The sequence below is a fragment of the Marmota flaviventris genome, chromosome 20 (assembly GCF_047511675.1).
Source record: "Marmota flaviventris isolate mMarFla1 chromosome 20, mMarFla1.hap1, whole genome shotgun sequence".
Classification (NCBI taxonomy): domain Eukaryota; kingdom Metazoa; phylum Chordata; class Mammalia; order Rodentia; family Sciuridae; genus Marmota; species Marmota flaviventris.
This window is the reverse complement of record NC_092517.1, coordinates 1,619,258-1,641,532: the sequence shown is the minus strand read 5'-3', so window position 1 is coordinate 1,641,532 and position 22,275 is coordinate 1,619,258. Positions and strand designations below refer to the sequence as shown.

General features: G+C 48.7%; 1 protein-coding gene across 3 annotated transcripts in view; it reads right to left on the bottom strand.

Moving 5' to 3' along the window:
- Positions 1 to 22,275, bottom strand: part of Frmd4b (FERM domain containing 4B) — a 124,942-nt gene continuing 102,667 nt past the window's right edge. For all 3 annotated transcript variants that reach the window (XM_027931898.2, XM_071605843.1, XM_071605844.1), the window contains exons 15-23: positions 21,881 to 22,014; positions 21,674 to 21,793; positions 20,248 to 20,476; positions 17,328 to 17,384; positions 16,297 to 16,444; positions 13,817 to 13,936; positions 12,295 to 13,100; positions 5,554 to 5,683; positions 1 to 1,879 (exon numbers count right to left, since the gene is read on the bottom strand). In XM_027931898.2, coding sequence (XP_027787699.2) covers positions 1,759 to 1,879; positions 5,554 to 5,683; positions 12,295 to 13,100; positions 13,817 to 13,936; positions 16,297 to 16,444; positions 17,328 to 17,384; positions 20,248 to 20,476; positions 21,674 to 21,793; positions 21,881 to 22,014 — 1,865 coding nt within the window. In that variant the 3' untranslated portion in view covers positions 1 to 1,758. The remainder of the gene's footprint in view (positions 1,880 to 5,553; positions 5,684 to 12,294; positions 13,101 to 13,816; positions 13,937 to 16,296; positions 16,445 to 17,327; positions 17,385 to 20,247; positions 20,477 to 21,673; positions 21,794 to 21,880; positions 22,015 to 22,275) is intronic.

Genomic DNA, 22,275 nt, shown 5'->3' with positions numbered 1-22,275 from the left:
TTCAGTAGCACACCTTGAGTTTATTGACCTACGTAAAAAAATAATAGGTCTTAAAAAGTCAGAACAGTAAAAGAATATGCAAAAGGGCATTTCTGCATCTAGAAGGCTATACAAATATGAAAAAAGGAATAAGTTATTATTATTATTCTTGTGCTCGTGGGTTTTTTTTTTCCTCCAAATTTTCCCCCCAAACTTCATTTCTAATGATACAAATGACTAAGGACCGGTTTAACAAATCAGTTTTATGTATATATTACATGCTCTGGGAATATGGATAGAAAATTGTTCCAAAAAAGTTGTTCAGAAACGTTTCTATTCACAATATGAACAAGAGACTTGTAGAAAAGGGGAGGGTCCAGGAGCACCGTGGATGGGATTGTGAAGCACAGTAAGGGTGACGATGATCGCTCTGGAAGACGGAAATCATGTGTTCAACAAACCAGCCAACCCTACAATAAAACACAGCCAATCGGTTCTTCCTGGGAAGGTAGGAGGTAGATCTAGCCTCATAGTTCAATCTACGGCAGCGGCAAGGAATTTTTTTCTTTTAATGTTAACCTTGTTTGTGACACTGGGGGATAGGGAACTGCGGGTGGGATGTGGACAATGTTGAATTCCCTCAGGTTCACCATCTTTTTTTTTTCTTTTGGGGGGTGGGTACTGGGGATCGAACTCAGGAGCACTGGACCCCAGAGCCACATCCCTAGCCCTATTTTGTATTTTATTTAGAGACAGGGTCTCACCGAGTTGCTTAGCACCTCGCTTTTTGCTGAGGCTGGCTTTAAACTCGTGATCCTCCTGCCTCAGCCTCCTGAGCCACTGGATGACAGGCGTGGGCCACCACGCCCGGCTAAGGTTCACCATCTTAAGGCACACGGTTCACCTACGATGATGTGGCTTTTTGTTTTGTTTTGTTACTGTCTGGGGCCCTTTCTGTATCATTGAGAATACTTTTCAAACTCTTGATCATGAAAACGCTCCGCACGGAGTCTACCATTTCACACGACAGGCAAGATGGGGAGTCCCCAGCCTGGACAAGAACCGCTCGTCAAGCCCGAGGAGGGGGAAGAGAACAGGTGCTCCGGGGACACGGTACCTTAGAAAGCCCTCGAGGCCGACTCTGGTGTTCAGGGGCCTGCTTCATCCCCCCCCCGCCCCCCCCCAGTGGCTACCAGAAGTCATCTCGCAGGATGCGACGGCAGTGTCTGTCTAGAACCCGCGCCATGGTGCTTTGAAAAAGGTCACTCTTCACAACAGCCTAAACACATTTACACGCATTCGGAACTTCATGAAAACCCAGCTTCTCTTCAAGTAATTTTCCAATACTGTCTACATGGTTCATGTCCGTGTCCCCACGGCAGGCTCCTCTCCGAGGCTCACAAGGTCACGCGGCCCAGGACCCCCGGTTTCCCTTCCTTCTGCATTCTCCATTGTGCTCTGAAACCCCGGCCTGCCCGCCCAGGGGATGCCCTCCCTGAACGCAGTCATGGTTTTGAGGTCTGCCTTCGACGATTTACTCCCTCCCAAAGTGCACGCCGTGGGAGGGCGTCCGGTGCAGTCCTGTCCTGCAGGGGCCCCGGGTGGGCCTGGACCCGGAGCAGGGCGCCTGGGCTGCAGAGATTTCCTTGCAGGCAGCCTGGGCCCTCCGCCCTGGGCACCCTCGGGTCTCTGGAGCCCACAGCCTTCCGGGGAGACACGCACATCTTGCAAGGCACACCAGGGTGAGACGTAGGCTCGGCAGAGAGCTCCGACGGCAGGTCAGACTAACGTCCCAGGCTTTGAGTCTTCGTGCCAGTACAGCCTCTGCTCCCCGCTGTCCAGGCCGCCCTCCAGCCCGGGCGCAGCTGCACCGTCCAGTTGGTGGGCCTCTGGGTACTGTCTGCAGAAGAACCAAACCGTTAGGACTTGTGCGCACACGGACGGCGGTACTCAAAGTCGTTAGTAGGGGGCACCACTGAGCAAGGGTTTCCAGTCCTGGGAGACGAGGCCGAGGGGGGACTGCAGCCATCTCCGCCATACTGGGACCAGGGTCCGTCAGGCCCACAAAGGGGGCCTTCCATTCCTGGGACAGGTGCCATTGCTCGGCTTATGTCTACCATTGACCTAGACCCGGAGGGCATCGATCACACACTAACTTGTAGGTGTTTGTCAGGAAGAAGTGCAATCACTTCTGTGTGGTAGGGAAGACTATGGGTTACAGTTTTATCGCCCCCTGGGATTTTAACTAGTTTGGGGTAACTTTAGTAACCTTATTCCAGCGATGTCTCTTTCATTGTCTAGAATTCTCTTTGAACCAGCATGAACAATCTGCTAGTTCCATGACTGATAGGTGAAATAAATCTTGGACGCATGCTCATTTAAAACTTCGAGAGTCATATTTTTTAAAAAAATGGGGGAAATGTGTCTAAAGGCAGCAGAGGCACCTTAGGACCCTCTCTACCTCCCAGGGGTTTATGGGTCAAGTATGACGTGGCGGTGACCCAGGAAAGCCCATCACGTGGAAAAACCGTGGGCCCCTGTGGATGATATATAGTCACATAAGCACACCCCGTTACACAGACCATTCTGATAAGCCAAACCACGTTACTGTAATGGAAGGTTAAAACAGGTTAGAGGGTTAGCAGGCTTCTACTTGAAATCTCAACATCCTTTAGTACGGGTGATAAAGTCTGGAAGAACGGCTTGGGAAACAAATGGGATGCCAGTCCCCGGTTTTCTTAGTGTTTCCACGTTAACGAAAGCAAAGCCGGGTTCCGTAACTGTTCACATCAGAGCAAGCACAACAGCAGCTATGCAAGCAGCCACACACACAGTCAGGGGCTGTACTTACTACCGCTGGCTACGCTTAGCAAGAGGGAATGCAAAACTGATCTCATCTCTGGAGACACAACCAGGCTCCGGGACAGAGGCCCTGGGTTCTGCCTAGTGGTAGGTAGTTAGACAGGGCGGGGAGAGGGAGAGGAAAACAGGAAGCGAAAGAACAGAAGTTATTCCCAAACACAGGGTGCAGTGCAGTAGCAGAGGCGAGGAAGTGGCTGTATTACATACTCTTTGACACAAGGGCCTCCAGCATTTCTGCCTGGGAAGGCAGACCCCTATACCAAGTCCTACTGGGGAGAAAGGTTGTATTGGTAAAGCTTCATAGCTTTCCGTAGGACTAAGACGTGGATACTTTGGGGGAAGAGTCTCTAAATAAGGCGCTCTTAATGTATTTTTTTAAAAAATCCTGATATATTGCTAAGTATTTCATATCTTTAGCTAAAAGGAAAATCTAAAGTCTTTCATCAGGATCTTGGAACTTATTACGTCTCTTATTTTAAAAATCACATTTTCATAAAAACAACACATAGATAGATTTTTGCTATCACCCCTGCCTTGTTAGTAAATTAATTTGATTGGATTGCATCCTGATTAAAAGTCCTACATAAACATGTAGGTCGACGTAGGGACTTCTACCTCTCTGCAGGCGGGAGGGGAAGTGGGCCAAACTTTCTGTGAATCTGAAAATACACTTTCCAGGGCTAAGGCTGTGGTAGAGCGCTTGCCTAGCATGTGTGAGGCACTGGGTCCGATTCTTAGCACCGCATATAAATAAATGAAATAAAGGCCCAATGACAACTAAAGGAAAAAAAAATACACTTTCCAGTTTAACCCATTAGCTCTGCATTTGAAATGCTAAGGAAATAATCTGGAATTCAGACAAATATCTTGCACAAAGGTGTTAATAGCAGCATTACTGATAATTGAAAAAGGAAGAAAGAACTAAAAAATATCCCACTGTTCAAAAATTTGAGGGCTCTTAAAGAAAGTATGCTATATTCATTAAGCAGAAAATCATATCAGTATATAAAAGAAGATTTAAAGAATTAAAAAAGAAAGTTATGATGTTAAGTTTAAAAAATGGGATATGCAGTTTCCTATGCAACTGCATATGACATGTAAAAATGCACCTACAAAATCATTTAATACCATGTTAGAACTGGTACAGAAAAATGGGAAAAATATGCCAAACAGCTGCTATCTCTGGGTGGCGGAATGATGGATGGAGGATAATTAATTCCTTTATTATGTGCCGAGCTCCCACCCTGAGCTCATGTATGCATACACACATACAATAGGACCTTTAAATAGCTCCGAGCTTCCTGTACATTATGAACTCTGAAAACAGGGACTCCTCCACACAGCTGCCTGAGACACACAGGCAGACTTGGGAAAAACAGGCTTTTCTCTAAAAATGCTGAGCACTTCCTGAGGCCAGTAAAAGAGACATGAAAGACCGTGGGGCTGTCTTACACACTGGGTCAAGAGAGAAGATCGTAAAATTAGAGAAACAAGGAGACTATCTGCAACTGTACCGCAACGGTGCTTAGACCTGCCCTGGGAAGGTCCAGCCCCAACATGGGCCAGGTATTGGGGTTCTTACTCCTAACTCCTGATCAAGTAATATTCAGACAAGCCCGAGCCACCAGACGTCCTCTGAAGTATATTTTCATTAACAGTCTATTTTGAGCACACCCTTTGTTTAAGCTGAGACAATTGGCTCAACATCTCAAGCCAAGAAAAACTCCCACTGAATGTGGAGAACACAAACAAGGTTTGGGGGTTGAGTATCTGCCGTTCGCTTGCCACCCTACAGGCCTTAATAAGAAGTAACCCCTCCAATTCCCCAGGACAGAGCTCTGCAGATGTTAAGGGTCCGTGCGAGTCTCTTCTGTCTGAAGCAATCTTAAAAAAAGACAAACCAAAGTTTCTGAAAAACCCCCAATGGGCTCAGCACTTCTTGGCACCTGGGTGTGGATTATAATTCGTGACAAAGAAGGAGAAATGACCTCTCCCGATGGAATTCGTCCTTTGCACATAGTAAGAATGGAAAACCATGTGATTCAGAGTGTGCGATTCTTTAAACCCATGGTTCTTGGGTGCTTCCTCTAACATTTGGAAAGAACTGATTTTGAAGACCAATAGGGTCCGTGGCTTCTTGGAACATCGGGTCAGACTCACACAGGAGTGAATGGCTGACATCCAGCTGACTATCTGTGGGGACCTTGGGATAAGCAGCTTTCTGGAGTGGACTTTTAATTCTGGCAGAGTTACAGAAGAGACAAGTGGACGTTGTCACTAATACAGTTTCAAGTACTGCCTTAACAAAACAAACAAAACCAAAAACCACCACCACCACCACCGCAAAACCCCCTCAGCCTCAGCATTTTGCATACATACAGACTTTAAGACCAGGGCAGCGTCTGAATCAACCATATTGGTGCTCAGGATACTTTTCCTGGAAGGGGCCAGATATTTTGGCTTTGCAGGTCACATGCTGTCTTTCCGGGCTTTTTAGCTCCGTCCTTGCAATGCAAGAATGTCCATAGCTAACATAGAAATGAGTGAGCACGGATACTTTCCAATAAAATGCTATCTTAACCAAAACTGGGTTTGGCCCGCAGGCTGCAGTTTACCAACCCCTGAGTTACGTGGTTTAACATTCACGAAGCGGGGTAGGATCCCTGGCTACTTTTGAACAGGACCAGGCTTTTAAGCACAGCTTCTCCTTACCTGCTGGGCGAGGGCAAAGGATGGTACACCGTGCCATAGCAGCTGGTGTACGGGTGGGCGGGAGTCTCATATTCCGATAGCCCTATGGTCAACTGGGTCCTCCAGTTCCCAGAAGTGTTTGTAGAAGACACTGGAAATCAGAATGGAAAGAGATAAAATTAGTTGAAACATTCAAAGTGAAAACTGTTTGGGTCACTTAGAAGCATGTGATAACCAGCTGTGTGGAGAGTAGACATTGTCCATGCTGGGGACTGACCCCAGGGCTTTGCCTGGGCTGAGCACGTGCTCTCCCACTGAGCCACAGTTGCAGCCAAGCCAGAACTTGGAATCCAGAGGGCTCCTTTTCTAATCTGGGGATGAAATGACCAAGTGACACTGGGCAAATAGCCTACCCTCTTTAAGCCTTAGTTTTCTCATCTGTGGAGTGAGGTTAATAACATATATTCGGTATACCTATAATACCATGATTAAATAAGAAAATTATGAACATCTTTAGTGCGCTGTCTGATGGCTACAGAGTAAGCACTCAAGAAATGATAACTATTTGGGGGCACAGTGATGCCTGCCTATAATCCCAGCAATTCAGGAGGCTGAGGCAGGAGGATCACAAGTTCAAGGTCAGCTTAGGCAACTTAGCAAGACCCTATCTCAAAATAAAAAAATAAAAAGGGCTAGGAATGGAGCTCAGGGGTACAGTACTTGTTTATCCCAGGTGCCATCCCTAGTACTGCACACATACACCCGTACTCACACAAACACATACACACTCACACACATGCACAAATGATAGCTGTCAATAGTATTGTTACTGGGAATAAGGTTAATTGAAAAACATTTAAAGCAAGATGTACTTCAAACACTGAGATGGAACAAAGTGTTGGGAATCTACAAGGACATCGCAAGTCCACAGGAAAGAGACTCTGCTGCTGAACTGAAGCCAACCAAAAGACAGTGCACCTTGCTCCACACACGAATTGACAGCAAGCTTCAGCAATCCTTGAAAACAAAGAAGACACAGAATCCCCAAATGAATGACCCAGCCCCCATGAAGGAATGGTGGTGGGGCTGGGGTGGTATGGGTGGTCCTCGGGTCCCACTCAGGCACATCCACCTCTACAGCAAAAACTGAGAGAATTAACACGAGGGCTTTGGACACCTCACTTCTGAGGGGTCTCAATCTCGATCACTCCAGGACACTTTGGCAAGAGAAGGCTGTTCCCTATAAATGCCCACACATAAAAGTGGAAGAGAAATTCATCCCAACAGACACATAAAACCCAACACAGGAATGAATACAAGAAATATGGGGGGGGGGGAAGGTAATACAATACTTCATAAAGCAACTGACTCCAGAGATACTGAAGTGGGTGAAAAATCAGATAAAGAATTCAAAAGAATGATTATAGAAATGATCAATGATTTCAAGAGAACACAAGAAAACAAATTGAATGAATTAAAGAAATTAGTAGAAGAGCCAGAATTTCAATAAGGAGTTAGAGATGTTGAAAAAGAACCAAACAAATCCTGCAAATGAAAGATACAATAAATCAAATAGAATGTTCAGCTGAAAGTCTGTTGAACGGAGTAGACCATGCTTAAGATAGAATTGGAAATTAGAAGACAAAGTGGCTGAAAGTATTAAAGAAAAGAGTTGGAAGATAAAGTGGTCAGATAGTACTAAAGAAAAGAAATTAAGTCACCAGAATATATAAGACCAAAATACACAAGAACTCTGACACAACATTAAAAAACCCAGTTTAAGAATCATTGGAATTGAACAGGGTTGTGAGGCTAATGGTATAAAGTCTTCAAGAAAATAATGACAGAAAAAATTTCCCAACCTTGAGAAGGAGATGGGCATTCATAGGCAGGATGCACTCAGAACCCCAAGTACCCAAGATCAAAAAGGAATCTCTTGATGACACAGCATAATTAAAATGCCTAACCTACAGAACAAGGATAGGATTTTAAAAGTCTCAAGAGAAAAATTCCAGGTTACATTTTGAGGTAAGTAAATCTCAATTTATTTCCGATTTCAGCACAAACTCTAAAATAAATGTCAATCAAGATTGCTTTATTGCAGCATAGCTATCCTTCAGAATCAAAGGAGAAATAAAACCCTTCCAAGATAAGCAAGATAAGCAGAAATTAAAGGAAGGCGTAACAGAGAAGCCGGCCCTACAGAAAATACACACAGAAATACTTCACACCAAATAAATAAAAAACTAACCCCAGATCTCACAAGGGAACAAATCTCATTTGAAGAATAGCTAAACAGACGAGAAATAGGACCAAATAAATAACAGAAATAAATAAAAATGGCAAGAAGTAATATACATCCCTCTGTGATAACACTGAATGTAAATGATCTCAACTCTCTGGCAGACTGGATCACAAAATAGGATCCAACTAGTGTTGTTCGCAAGAGACTCCCCTCACAGACACAGCCAGCCACAGGCTGAACGTGAAAGGCTAGAAACGGATATACTACCCAAAGGGAGCCTGAAAACAAGCAGAACTGGCTATTCTCATATCTGAATGTCACAACATACTGGTAAAGGGACATCCAAACAAGAAGATATAACAATAGTTAATATTTATGCCCCAAATGTCGGTGTGCCTGATTACATAAAACAGACACGACTTGAATTAAGACTCAGATAAACCCCAGAACGATAATATTGGGTGATTTCACATCTGTCACCAATCGATAGGTTATCTAGAGATAAACTGAGTAAAGACTCTTCAGGCCTAAAAATAAATGTTATAAATCAAGTGGACTTAATAGATATCTACAGAATATTCCATCCCCAAACAGACCATACAGAAGCTATATAAACACAGAGATTGAACAATACATTTTTGAAGGATGAATGGGTGATAGAAGAAATTGGGAGAAATTTAAAAAAATACTTAAAATCAAATGAGAATAGCGATACAATATATCAGAACCCCTGGGACTCTCTGAAGGCAGTTCTAAGAGAAAAGTTTACAGCAGTAAGTGCCTACAGAAGGAAATCAGAACAATTCCAAATAAACAACTTAATAGGCATCTCAATACCCCTGAAAAACAAGAAAAAATTCCCAAAACAGTAGAAAGAAGAAGATAATAAGGATCAGATCAAAATCAATGAAATTGAGAATAAAAAAAAAATACAAAGGATCAATGAAACCAAGAGTTGGTTCTTTGAAAAGATGAACAACCAACCAAAGAAAAAGAGAGAAGGCCTAAATTAATAAAATTAGAGATGAAAAGGAGAAGTCATCAGAGATATCACAGAAAAGGATCATATGAACTGTTTTGAAAACTTATACAATAAATTGGAAAACCTTGAATTAAGGGATGCATTTCTAGACACATATGCTCTGCCTAAATTGAATCAAGAGAACATAAAAAAAAAAAAAAACCTAAATAGAGCAATAACTAGCAATGAGATAAAAGCAATAACAAAAGGCCTATCAAGAAAGGAAAGTCCACAGCCAGGTAGATTCTCAGCTGGATTCTACCTGACCTTTAAAGAAGAACTAATGTTCTTCAAACCACTGCATGAAATAGGAAAGAATAGAAAATGGATGAATTCATACCAAAACCAGATAAGGGACATATCGAGGAAAACTACAGACCAATATCCCTGATGAACTTAGATGCAAACATCTTTAATAAAATAATAGCAAGTCATATTCAACAACATATTAAGAAGATTGTACATCATGACCAAGTTGATTTTATCTCAGGGATGTAAGGTTATGAGTATGGTAGCATTCACAAATTGATAAATGTAACTCACCACATAAGTAGGATTAAGGACAAAAACTACAGTTATCTCAATAGATGCGAGAAAGCCCTTGACAAAATTTAGCATCCATTCATTCATGATAAAAACATGGAAGAAACTAGGGATAGAAGGAACCGACCTCAACATCATAAAGACTATACACAACAAACCCAAAGCCAACATCATAGTGGAGAAAAACTGAAATCGTTTTCTTTAAAATTGGGAACAAGACAAAGATGTCCACTCTCACCACTCCTACTTGATATAGCACTAGAAATTGTAGCCAAAGCAATTAAACAAGAGAAGGAAATAAAAGGGATAAAAATAGGAAAATAAAAAGAGTTAAATTAATATTGGGTGATTTCAATACACGTCTGTTACCAATAGGTAGGTTTTCTCAGGCAAATGGGCAAATGAGCTAAACAGATGCTTCCCAAAAGAAGAAATACTGACAGCCAACAAATATACTAGAAAAAGTTCCACATCATTATAATTAGAGACATGCAAATCAAAACACTGAGATCTCATCTCACACCAGTCAGAATGGCGGTCATCAAGAGTACAGATCATAATAAGTGCTGGAGAGGATGTGGAGAAAAAGGAGCACATTTATACTGATGGTGGAATTGTAAGTTAGTACAACCACTACGGATGTCAGTATGGAGGCTCCTCAAAAGGCTAGTCGTGGAACCACCAGATGACCCAGCTGTACCACTCCTCAGTATTTACCCTGAAGAATTAAGGGCATCTCACCACAGTGATACATACACACACACACCCACGTTCACAGCTGCACCATTCATAAGAGCCAAACCACGGAACCAGCCTAGGTGTCTATCAGAAGATGAACGGATAAAGAAAATGTGGTACAGATACACAACGGAGTTTTATTCAGCCATAAAGAAAAATGGAATCATGTCGTTTTCAGGAAAATGGATCTTGAGAACATCATGTTAAGTGAAATAAGCCGAACTCGAAAAGTAAGGCTCAGATGTTTTCTCTCGTGTGTGGACACTGTACCAAGGTAAGGAAAAGAAAGGGGAGAGTCCATGAAAACCAAAGGTGGGTTAGTGGAGGGATGAGGGGAGGGCAGGGGAAGTGCTGGGGACTGATACTGAGTAAATCACATGGATACGCCGTGTGCACGTGAGACCACAAGTCCCACCATCTCATACAACTACAATGAACCCATAAAAAACATGGAAAAAATTTTCAATTAAAATATTTTTAAAATCAACCCCAAGGTAAGGGATAAAAGCCTCTCAGATATGGAGAGAATCTCCATTTGCAGCCTGCGCTGGTTCCACACAGGCTTCTGGTGTAAGTAAGAGGACGAGTTTGAATCTGTTGGAGGCCTTTGGGGAACAGCCTTCTGCCAGTTGACCTGTTGGGACCTGACTGTTCCTTAGCCTGAGGTGACGTTGCCTGCCAGCAACATCAAGGTACTTTCTTTGTCTTAAAAAGTGGGGGCCTGGCACTCAGAAGAAGGAGGGTTAGCTTCTCAGAGGGTGGAGCTGGAATATGACAGGGTGCAGTTTGGAAGCCTTGTCACTGGGCGATGGGGCCCCATGAAACCGGTCCTGCTCCCTGCCTGGGACATACGCCCTGGCCACAGAGCCTGTGGTCGCCCAAGACTCAGAAGTCCAGCAAGGCCTGCCTCTGCTTTTGGTTCCTGCAACCAACCTGCTCTCTTCTTTCACACCCATGAAGCACCTGAGATAGACACCTTGGGGCCACATGGTTTTGACCGACAGATGGAAGACTCTCGCTTTGAGCTTGCAAGAAGGATACCAGACTCTCAGTGGAGGCTCTGTGGTTGCTGCTTACGCTGTCAGGCTTGGGAGAATCCCTAGTCTGCCATGCACCAGCTTTGAGTCTTGGGCAGGTCATTGAAACTCTCTAGACGGAGCTGCCTACCCTGCAAAATCAGACCGATACCAAGCCTACCTCTGCTGCACCCACAGAGGCGAGAGTATGTGAAGTGCCCAGTGCCCGTCCCGAGTATCTCTCCTTCCTTGCTGGCTTTGGCCTAGGTTTGGACTGTGAACCCATGTAACACCCTGAACGGTTTTCTCAGGCCGAGCCATAAATACCAAGAAACAGGAGAGGAGCCCTTTGATGTGTTAGGTGCAGTCAGGATGGGACAGCCTTAGCGGAAGTCCAAAGTCCTGCACAGACAGGACAGCACTGGAGCCCGGGCTCCATCTCCATGGTAACACCTCTTGTCAACACACCTGGGAAACTTTTAAAGGTGCAGCTCAGACTGACTAGTCATCGGCTTGGGAATCCCCACACCGTGACGCACGCAGGTGTCAATTTAGGGGAAAAGGCAGAATCACGACCTCAGTTTTTCGTGTAGTTTGAGAATGCATTCATCCCGTAAGTTTAAAACATGCTTGATTTTCCCACATTCTGCTGAGTAGGCTCTGAGCACCCCAAGGCCAGGAGCCCTGAGCACACGGCAGGTGCTGGCTCATTGCTGAGGGAGCCCTGCACCCAGGAGGTCGGTGCAGTGGGTCCTTCAGCAACATTAGCATAAGAAGCAGCTAGGTCCCACAGCTCTAGGGTCTGAAGGGGACCTCTCCTCTAGCAGCTAGCCCTGAGATAGTCCTGACCCAGTCTTAGTGGTGAACGGGGACGGATCTGAACTCCTAGTGTTTTCTGCTCACCTGAAAGGTTCCCTCTGTTCCTTTTAAAATGTCCAACGTCAATGACCCAACACATTAGAGATATGGGTATCATTGAAAGTCCCAGGAGGGACGCATGTGAAAGACGTTCAGTAGGTGTCTGCTGAGCCTGCAGGTCACTTCATCAGGCTCAGGAGGGGACATTCCAAGGGGGCATTTCTAACAGTGGTTGCTCAAAGTGGTCACCACGGTGTGACCCCCGGGGTGGTGGGTTTCCTGGAAAGGAGTGGGTCAGGGTGGTGGGAGCCTGGCGGTCTTGACCCAGGTGGCCCTCTTACCTGAGGTGTAGGACGACGCTCGGCTGCTCGGGGAGCAAGGCACCTGCAGCCCGGCGAAGCCCAGGCATCGCTGCGAGCCCCTGTCCGAGTCGAAGCTGGTCTGCGGGCTGTGCCCCGGATCCTTCTGCCCCGAGGCCCGCTGGTACCAGCCGCGCAGGTGCTCGGCGACCAGAGCCTTGTGGATGTTCTTGGTGATGTGCTCGGACTTCACGGCCGCCTTCCTGGGCAGCCGCAGGGTGGCGTAGGGGTTGTGGGGCGCGCGGTCCACCTCGTCCTCGTGGAAGGACCTGCAGTAGTCCCTCTGGCGGTCATAGCCGTAGTGCGCCGAGGAGCGGTAGGAAGGGTTGACGCTGTAGTGTCCCTCCGTGTCGTTCTCGTAGACACAGCCCGCGTAGTACAGGTCGCACTCGGCGTAGGGCGCGGACCCGGCCACGTAGTAGCCAGGGGGCAGCTCCTGGCTCCTGCCGTAGAGGCCGGTCCGCGAGCTGTCCTTTTGGGCCAGGTTGGGCATGCTTCCCGAACTCGAGGTGCACACGTGCTGCTTCTTGGACCTTCTCCGGCCCCGCGAGCGCGTGTCCAGGGTCTGGGTGGTGTAGTAGGGGCCCGCGGTGGGCGTCACGCAGTAGTACTCGGTGCTGGACTGGCTGGTGTGCGAGGACCCGTCGTCCAGCACCTCGGTGCTGCTGCTTCTTTGGGATTTGGAGAGGGAGAGAAACGGCTTGTCGTCGTCCATCGCGGACAGCAGGTGGGATCGGGACTCGAGGCTGCCGCTTCGAAGGCGGCAGTGCTGAGAGGAAGATTCCGGTCTGGAAGAGAAGCAGGCAAATGGGTAAGAGAAAAGGGGCTTTGAGTGCCTGGGTGACCGCACAACAGAGTCTCCCTGGGTGCCTATCCACTGGGCCACACCCCGGTGCGGGTCCACAAAGGGGAAAGAGCTGCGGCGGGTCACTTGTGCCAGCCTGTCGCTCCTCAAGGGGAGGGAACAAGCTTCCAAACCAGAAAATACCCTTGAGGAGTCTGGGGAGGGCTCCCTTCCAACAGGACATCGGGGGTGGCTTAGACCAGAAGGGGACACACATGCCAGGGAGCAGGGTCCCCAAAGGCTGCCTCCAAGCCGCATGAGCTTGGGTATGACACTTGGCCCCCCGTCCTGCTTCTGTCTGTAAAATGAGATGAAAGCCGCACCTAACACCACTGCACAATAGGCTTGTCGTGGAGTAGCTGATAAAACGGCCCACGTAAGACACTCCGTACGCACCCAGCAAACACTTCAACACGTGGCCCCTATTGTGATCCGTCTCCTCACCCTTGAAAAATGAATGGCATTGTCTGCTGGGGAAATGAAAGCGCCCAACATCCAAGATGTGCATGTTCTCGGCTGACACAGTAGAAACTGAGCACATCAGCAGAAAACGTGGAGGAACGGACGAGGCCCGACTGCAGAAAGTCCTCTGAGTGATCAGAAAACCCAAAACACAGCAAGGCGGCCGTCACCAGCAGAGCCAGGGAGCAAGGCACTTACTCCAAGTGGGTGCTGCTGTAGGCATTGCGGGTGAGCACAGGCGTGGTGGGCATGCTGCGCCCTCCCGGGGGCCGCCTCTCCAGGGTCTTGTAGGGGCTGCTCTGGGTGGACAGCATTTCTCTGTGATGATTGAAAGAGAATTGAAGAAACAATGAGCCTCGCAACCCCCACCGCAAACTCGTCCTGAACTCAAAGGACACTTCCCGGAAGCTGGCGGGAAGGGAGCGGGCAGGGAGGGGGGAGGGGTGTGTACAGCCAGCACCCTGGGGGGCCCCCGGTGAGCTGCGGGGGGAGCACATACAGCCTGACTCTCTGGGTCAGGAATACCGAGATGGCAAGTTCCAGCCAGCCTGGCCAACTTCGCAAGACCCTGTCCCAAAGTAAAAGGACAGGCGCGTGGCTCAGTGGCAGAGCATCCCTGGGACCACCTGCCGTGGTAAACAGACCAAGAGCAACCAGAGAACAGGCCAGGTCAGCTCCCAGTGAACGCTTCTGACTCTGCAGCCCAGATGGTCCCAAATCAACTCCTTACTCTACCCCTGTACAAAAAGAATCACGTGTGTGTTCGAATAAAACTTTATTCAACCAACATTTTATTCACAGACACGGAAGTATCAATTTCATGTAATTTCCTCATCTCACCCACATGAATGCGTGATTCTCTTCCCCCAGTTACTTAGAAATATAAAACCCAGTCTTAGCTCCTGGGCTGCAGGACGGATGGCCCATAGGCTGTTGTACAGTGGCCCTTGGAGTAGACGGCCACGACCTTGAATTACTATGTCCACTTTCTAGCACAGCAAGGACACACTTTGAGCTTAATTTCCTGAAATTAAAAATAACTTTCAAGCTGGGCACAGTGGCACATGCCTGTAATCCCAGCAACCCAGGAGGCTGAGGCAGGAGGATGGCAAGTTCAAGGTCAGCCCGGGCGGTTTAGAGAGACCCTGTCTCAAAATCAAATAAAAGGGGCTGGGGACATAGCCCAGTGGCAGAGCACTGGCCTGGTATGTCCAAGACCCTGTGTTCAAGTCCTAAGGTGGCAAACCAACAAACAAGCTCTCAAAGGGGTGGAGGGTAGCTCAGGGTTCGAGTGAGGCTCTGGGTTTGATCTCCTCCAGCACCTGGGGTCCCCTCGCCCCAAAACACTTTCTGAGTAAAATCTTTCTTATTATGAAGGTAGGTTAAATTTATTATAGGAAAGTTCAAGCGTACGAATAAAAAAGGAGAATTTTAGATGCTCATAATCGGGCACCCGAGCACAGCAGGACATACAGCAGTAAATGATTTCATGTTTTTTCGTAACAATATACCCAAAGAAGCATCTGTAGTTTTCAACAACAAAATGACATCTTACTATGTTTCTTCCTCTCTTTCTTCTTTCCTTCCTCCCTCTCTCTCTCTCTCTCTCTCTCTTTTCCTTCCTCCTGCCATGGGAGATTGAACCTAGGGGTGGCCCTTACCACCGAGCGACGCTCCCAGCCCTGGTCTTTTTTTCTTTTAATTTTTTTTATAGTTGTAAATGTACAGAACGCCTTTATTTTATGTATTTTCTTATGTGGTGCTGAGAATCGAACCCAGGGCCTCACCCATGCTAGGCAAGTCCTCTGCCACTGAGCCACCACCCAGCCCCCCAGCCCTGGTCTTAATTAGAAAAAAAAAGTAGCATTGATCCAGGTAACCAAACTCTGGGAACCACACCGACGGGTCACTTTTTAAAGTCTTGGCCTCATTGCCCTGTAACATTCACCGGAGACCTTTGGGAACAAAGCTATACTCTGCCTCACAGACTGCACACTGCGTTTAAGTGCCAGGTTTCCTTGTAGGGCCACAAGCTGGTCCGGTCACTGGGCTTGGCAGAGCAGTACTGAATGACCACTCCCTCCGGGCATGGGGCGTGGAACTGGACACAGTCCCTGCTCTACCTTGGGTGTGGAAGGCTTGCGCTGGTCCCAGTGGGTACCCCTGGGAAGCCAGGAGATGACAGCAGGTGGGGCCTGGGCGCGTGCCCTTGGGGGGATACTGGACTCTCCCCACCCCTCTTTCTCTTGGCTTTCTGGTCCCTGTGAGGGCAGCGGACTTGTTCTGCCACATGCTGCCACCTGATGTTCTGTCACCCCAGGTGCAGAGCCGATAGACCATGGACTAAAACTCTGAAACTGTGGGCCTAAACAAACCTTTCCTCTTGATAAGTTGCTGAGTTGAGGCATTTTGCCACAGTGACACCAAAGTAAACAATACCATACCCAGAACCAGGTGATGATCAATGTCCCCATAACTTAATATAAATCAAACAGACTTCAAGCAAAAAGTCAAATGCTTTTTAAAAGATCTCTTAAAAACACTTCCACTTGTCACCAACAGTGAATCTCTGGGTTAGTTTCGGTGCCTGGGCTGTACGAGAGAACACCTTTCGGAAGGATCAATAAAAACCAGCAAAGGGGGCCCCGTTCTGGAGCCCAGGGGCAAGGGCCTCTCACCTGGACTGCCTGGTGTCCACAAACTGCTCGCCGCAGGACGACTTTCTGAAGTGGACTCGCTCAATGCCCAGAGACTTGGGGGGAAGGATTCTTGGAGAGTGAGGTACTGAACTTGGTCGCTGCCCAGAAAGCGTGAAGGCATCATTGGCTAAAATAAATGCATGAAAGAATCAATAACCCAGAGGGAGACAGACCAGTGAATTAGCACCCTGACCGAACTTCGAGAGAGGAACTGAAGGCCTGATTCATTAGGCGCTCTGCCAAGATGGGGTTTCTAGGCATGCAGGACCGTTCAGAAGGTGATTTTTTTTTTTTTTCCAAAATCTTATACACTAGACAAAAGGAATTACCGAGAACTCCCCTTAGGCCTGCAGCAACTTTTGCATAGCATTGCCATATTATATCTTCTAAAAAGTCTGCTGAAGACAATCCCCATGTGCCAAAGGCCAGGGAGGATCTGGCTGCTCTTTGGGTTCAGCTTCAAAGCCCTTAGGCCTCTGTGGCCGGAGCTCACGCTGCCACACGGTATCGTCACCTTCTCAGGGCTGCTGAGAACTGTTCAACAGGAGACCCTGTCTCCAAATAAAACATAAAAAGGGCTGGAGACGTGGCTCAGGGGCTAAGCACCCCTGGGTTCAATCCCTGGTTCCAGGAAAAAAAGAAAATAAATGTCCGCAGTGGGGAAACCTGGTAAGGAACTCTGCATTACAGTTCTCTGCCAGTCTACACTAAAATGAGAAGTTAAAAAACATTCCCCAGGGGCCTCAAATCCTTATCGAGCACCAACGCCTTCCTGCGGTGGTTTCCTGTTTCCCTGAGGGCCTGTGATCTGGAGGGCTCTGTGTTAAATGCGGAATTAACCCAAGTAGATTAGTGACCCTGTGCCTCTTTCCCAACCGTTTTGCTTAAATGAGTTAGTGTATTATAATTTTCCCAAAATAAAAACCAAGCAGGCTTTCTTAAATTAAAAAGAAAAAAAATCACCTTGAGATTTTAGAATAGGCCATATTTTAAAAACAACAGCCACTTACGATCGTCATAGGTGGTGGTGTCCGACAAGGAGCTGCTCTCCGAGGGGATGATGTCATCTGTGAACAGAGACACCTGTCTTTAGGATACTGGGCATCACAGCAGGGGGAAGTTCCGTAAAGCAGTTTCCAATGGCGTGCGTTTGATTTTCATTGGGATCAACAGGACTAGTTAAAGCGCATGAGGAACACGGAACTGCTGTATGACTTGGTTCCTGCACCACTGGAGGCAGAAACATCTGCGTATCATACAGACGTCACAATGGACTGGCGCGGTCTCTCAGTACCTGTGGGAGATTGGTCCCTGGACCCCAAGGGCACCCAAACCCAGGGATGCTCAAGTTCCCACGATGAAGTGGCACAGGGTTTGCACTTTCTAGTACCCGTCACGCTGCCCGGGAGCTTGCTCTGGGAGCAGTTACGATGCTGGTAGGGAGCAGTGGCGGGAGGAGAGCCTGCCCGCGCTCAGTGCAGAGGCCAGGGTCCTCCCCAAGGGCTTCCCCCCTGAGGCTGGGGGGAGCCGCAGGCCGTATTCTAAGTTGGGAACAGAGGTCCAGGGGGTTGGGGTTTTCCTCCTTTTCAGTGTTTCCTCTCCATCCCCACGTTAGTGCGTGACAACTAGAAAGAAGAGCTGAGCCTTCTTGTCATAGGTGTGCGCGTCAGTGAGCCGTGTGGACCTCACTTCAGATGGCTCTGCCAGGGGAACTCAGTCTGGGGCCCTCGATAGGGAAAGGGGCCTTTTGCTCACGTGGTGTGGGGAGCTCTCCGAGTCGAGCAGGGGTCCCCTGGGCGGTGCTGCTGGCTCCGGGCTGGACATGCTGCTTGGGCACCCTGCACGCAGCAGGCTCTAGCCTCCGGCCCGGGTGTCAAAGGAACCCCAGCCTCAATTTTGACAACTGAGAGTGTCTGCAAGGACTGTTAACTACTGAGTCAGACAGACCTGGTTAAATCCTGGTTTCTGCCACTCTCTGCAGGGAGACCTGAGCCAGATCACCTAGTCCCTCTAGGCATCATCCGGCTCAAGCCTAAACTGGGGACAAGGACACTGTCCATGACACAGTGCCCAAGTGGCACCCTGAGTGACATGCTGACATAAAGAGCTAAGCCCAGCTCCTGGCACGTAGCAAATCCTCAAAAAGTATCAACAATGCCTCGTTTTTGTCACCGACTCTGGGAGCTGGTTAGAAATGACAACCCAAATGCTCTGAGCATCACTGGTAATATTAGCATCTGATATTTTTGCATTTTTTTTAGTACTGGGGATTTAACCCAGGGACACTTTACCACTAAGCCACATCCCCAGCCATTTTTACTTCGAGACAGGGTCTCGCTAAGTTGCTGAGGCCAATCTCCAACTTGCCATCCTCCTGCCTCGGCCTCCCGAGTCACTGGGATGACAGGCGTGTGCCACCGTGTCTGGCTCAGACGTTAAAGACTGTGTTGGGTGAAGAGAGACAGCTCACACGTGCTGATATCCTCCTGCGAATCCCACTGCCGTCAGTCTCGAATGCTCTGGCAAAAATGGTTCAAGGCAGATGCTACACCTCAACACAGCTTCAAAGCCATCATGGAGGGATCGCTCCACCCAGCCATGAAAGCCAATTTCTAAGGCAGAGCCTCTTCATTGGCCAGCCGTGGAACTCGAGGGTGCAGTGCCAGGACCGTCAGCTGGTGGGCACATTTAACAAAAAATTCTATCTAATGGAAGGTTCACCACTGGCACCATCTGCCCTCAACACCAGTCCTGACGGAGGAGAGCACTTGCACCCTGTGGCTTGAGGATGAATGGGCGGTGACAAATGGCACGGCAGCTAAGTGCCTCTCAAGCACCCATGTCTGTGGGCCAGCCTGTGTCAACTGCCACGGCCGACCCGCCTGCACATTCCCAGCCAAGCCGCCCGGAATTCCCAGCTGTAGTCGGCCGACACTTGCGTTGCACGCCTGCACGTGTGGTGTCTCTGCTGCGTCAATCACAGGCCCTCAACCCCAGCACATTCTCTACCCAGTCACCACAGTTCACTCAACCTGTTGTGTCTCCGTGAAAAAGAAAATCCTGCCAGTTATGATGGGAGCACACCGGCTAGATCACGAACCATCTCAGTTTCAGACATCCAAACGTGAAGGGGAAAAAAGAATTCTTGGAATCAAAGAGATACAATCATCTTTCAGTTATCAAGACTAAAAACCGCGGCACCTACACGCAAGGCCAGTTAGACTTGAAGTCTACCTACGTGGGATTTCTTGGTCGGCTTTTTTTTTTTGTGAATGTAAAAGTCACAGATGCGTGATGCTGAGAAGCTGGACAGGGCACGCGGACTGTAATTGACATTCCACGGCTATTAGTACTTTGAGGTATCTCCCAAGCGGGCTCCGTGTGCCTGCTTACAGAGAGGGGACCCCACCGCGGTCACGCCCCTGCCTCTGTCCTTTCTGCGGTCCATTTACACCATCCCTGTCGGTCCCCCTCATTAAACAGCCTCCACCAAGGGCAGTCACCGAGCCCTCTTCTCCAGCCACACACAGGGAGGGGACGGTCCCTCAGGAAACGGGGTCTGTGGCACCGAAAACCTCTCACAAACTCTGGGGTGGGTGAGGCCCCAGCTCTCTTAAGACCCTGTTGCCAAAGTATTTCTGGCAGTGACCTTAGCCCAGTTAAAGGGGACGGTGTCTTATAATGAACCGATAATGCCACAAAAGCCCTTTCATCCTGAAAAAAACCAAACACAATAGTCTCGCGTTACCCAGCCAGAGAGCCACGGCACATCGAGCTGACAGACTCCAGCACCGAGATTCCTGAGAAGCTTGCTTTCGACCCTTTTTTCTTTCTTCACTCTCTTACCAAAGGAGCAGGTGTGGAAATGAACTCCACTTACCAGGGCACTCACTGCCTGCGGGACTCAAGGAAACCTCGCGCCTCACTCACCGGCCACGGCGCCCGAGGCTCTCGGGCTGGCCTTCTTCCCGCCTCGGATGCGGCACTCGTTGATGGCGTTCTCGATCTCCTGCAGCTTCCTCACCGCCTCGCTGTAGTCCTGCTTCCGTCTCTTCCTCACCGTCTTGCACAGGTCGGGCTCGTTGGCAAGCTTCTTTGCGGCTTCGACCAACTTTTGCTGTATCAGGAAGTTGCTCTCCAGGCCTTGCAGCGCTGGGCCCTGGAGGCAGACGACAGCACTTTTATCTTTGCAGACACACACCCTCGCTCTCTCATGCTGGATAATAAAGAAGACTTTTTGTGCCTTCTTGAATCACGTGCTTTCTGGGAGCAGGATCTTTTGAAGTTTTGATTCATTGACACCCTCGGATACCTTCCGAGAAGACGAGAGATTCCCCCCCCCCCCCACACACACATCTTAACTTGAACTTCCCATCAGTCCAACCTCTTCCTGTTGGAAGGAGGGAGGCGAACTTTGAATATGCAAAGCCTCAGAGACAACAAATTTGGGTTTCATTCCTGGTGGTATGACCTGAATACTTCATTGTTTATTTTTTTGGTACCAGGGCTTGGACTCAGGGGTACACAACCACTGAGCCCCATCCCCAGCCCTGTTTTGCATTTTATTTAGAGACAGGGTCTCACCGAGTTCCTTAGCGCCTCGCCATTGCTGAAGCTGGCTTTGAACTCACGATCCTCCTGCCTCAGCCTCCCGAGCTGCTGGGATGACAGGTGTGCGCCACCGTGCCCAGCTTGAATACTTTAATGTGCTGAAGAGTAAATGACGTAATGTATGTGTACTGCTTAGCTCAGGGCTGGGTACACAGGGGAGCACTCATTCGATAGCAAAGCTCTCCCTGCTATTGACAGAAACAGCTACTGGTTTCTAAAGCGAAGATGGTTGAATTTCTACAAGAAACACGGGTAGGGACACATTGATGACCTGCACTCTGAATTAACTCGCAGCATCTTTTAATTGCGCCGAGTGCCGTGCATGGGTCACCTCATTTATGATGCTCACTTCATCCCTCGGAGGGAAGAGCCACCGTTATTTCCATTTTTCAGAGGAAGAGACGGAGTCCCGAGAAGTGAGACTTTAGAGAGATCAGACTATGCGCCCAAGCTTCATTTTAAGCAACAGAATGAATCTTGATTCTTGTAAAACGATTTGTCAATTTAGTGCCCGTGGGATGCTCATGAGGGAGCGAGACACTGAGAAACAGCCCAGTTTTAACGGGAGTACGTGGAAATGCGCTGTCCACTTCCACAGCTGAGATGAAAACGTGCAGCCGTGGCTCGTGGTGGACCCGCTGCCCTGGGCTCACCCCCAGAACCACAGAGAAACAAAACAGAAGGCGGGGAGCACCGGCCCTGGAACGCAGGAGCCACCCCCTGCCCCACTCCTGGCTGCGCCTACCTCCTCGCTGGGCAGCAGGCTGTCCTCCAGCTTGAAGGCAGTGCCCACATGCCTCCTGACCTGGGGAGGCTTCTCGCCTGCGTTCAGGGGATACTCCTTGGGCACTTTGCCCGTGAGCTCCTGCAAAACAGGACAGGGTCCAGAGCTGGCCAGGGGCATAGGCCCGAGCGCCCGCCCTAGCCACAGGCCCGGGGCAGGCGCACTCACGGCCTCGCGCAGGCAGATCTTCCTCAGCTCCTCCACCTTCTTCAGGAGCTTCTCCTGCAGCTGCTTCTCCTTCCTCCTGAGCTCCAGGATCTTCTCGCGCTTCTGCTCCTCGCTGGCTTCCGAGTCTTGAGAACCTGGCGGAGGAGGCAGGGAGGTCGGCCCCAGGCACTGACCTCCCCAGGCTGAAGGGCAAAGGGCGGGGAGCCCGGCTGGCTAGCAAGTGGGGGCTTGGGTCTTTTCTCCGAGTTCAGAACATGGAAAAGGCCAACTGCAGGACGTGAGACCAGTCCTCTGGGTGTCAGAGCCTCGCGCACCGGCTCAGTCATTCCGGAGGCAACGACAAAAGGCTTGTGTTTCAGACCCACCCAGAACCCTTTCCTAAGAGGAGCGAAGGG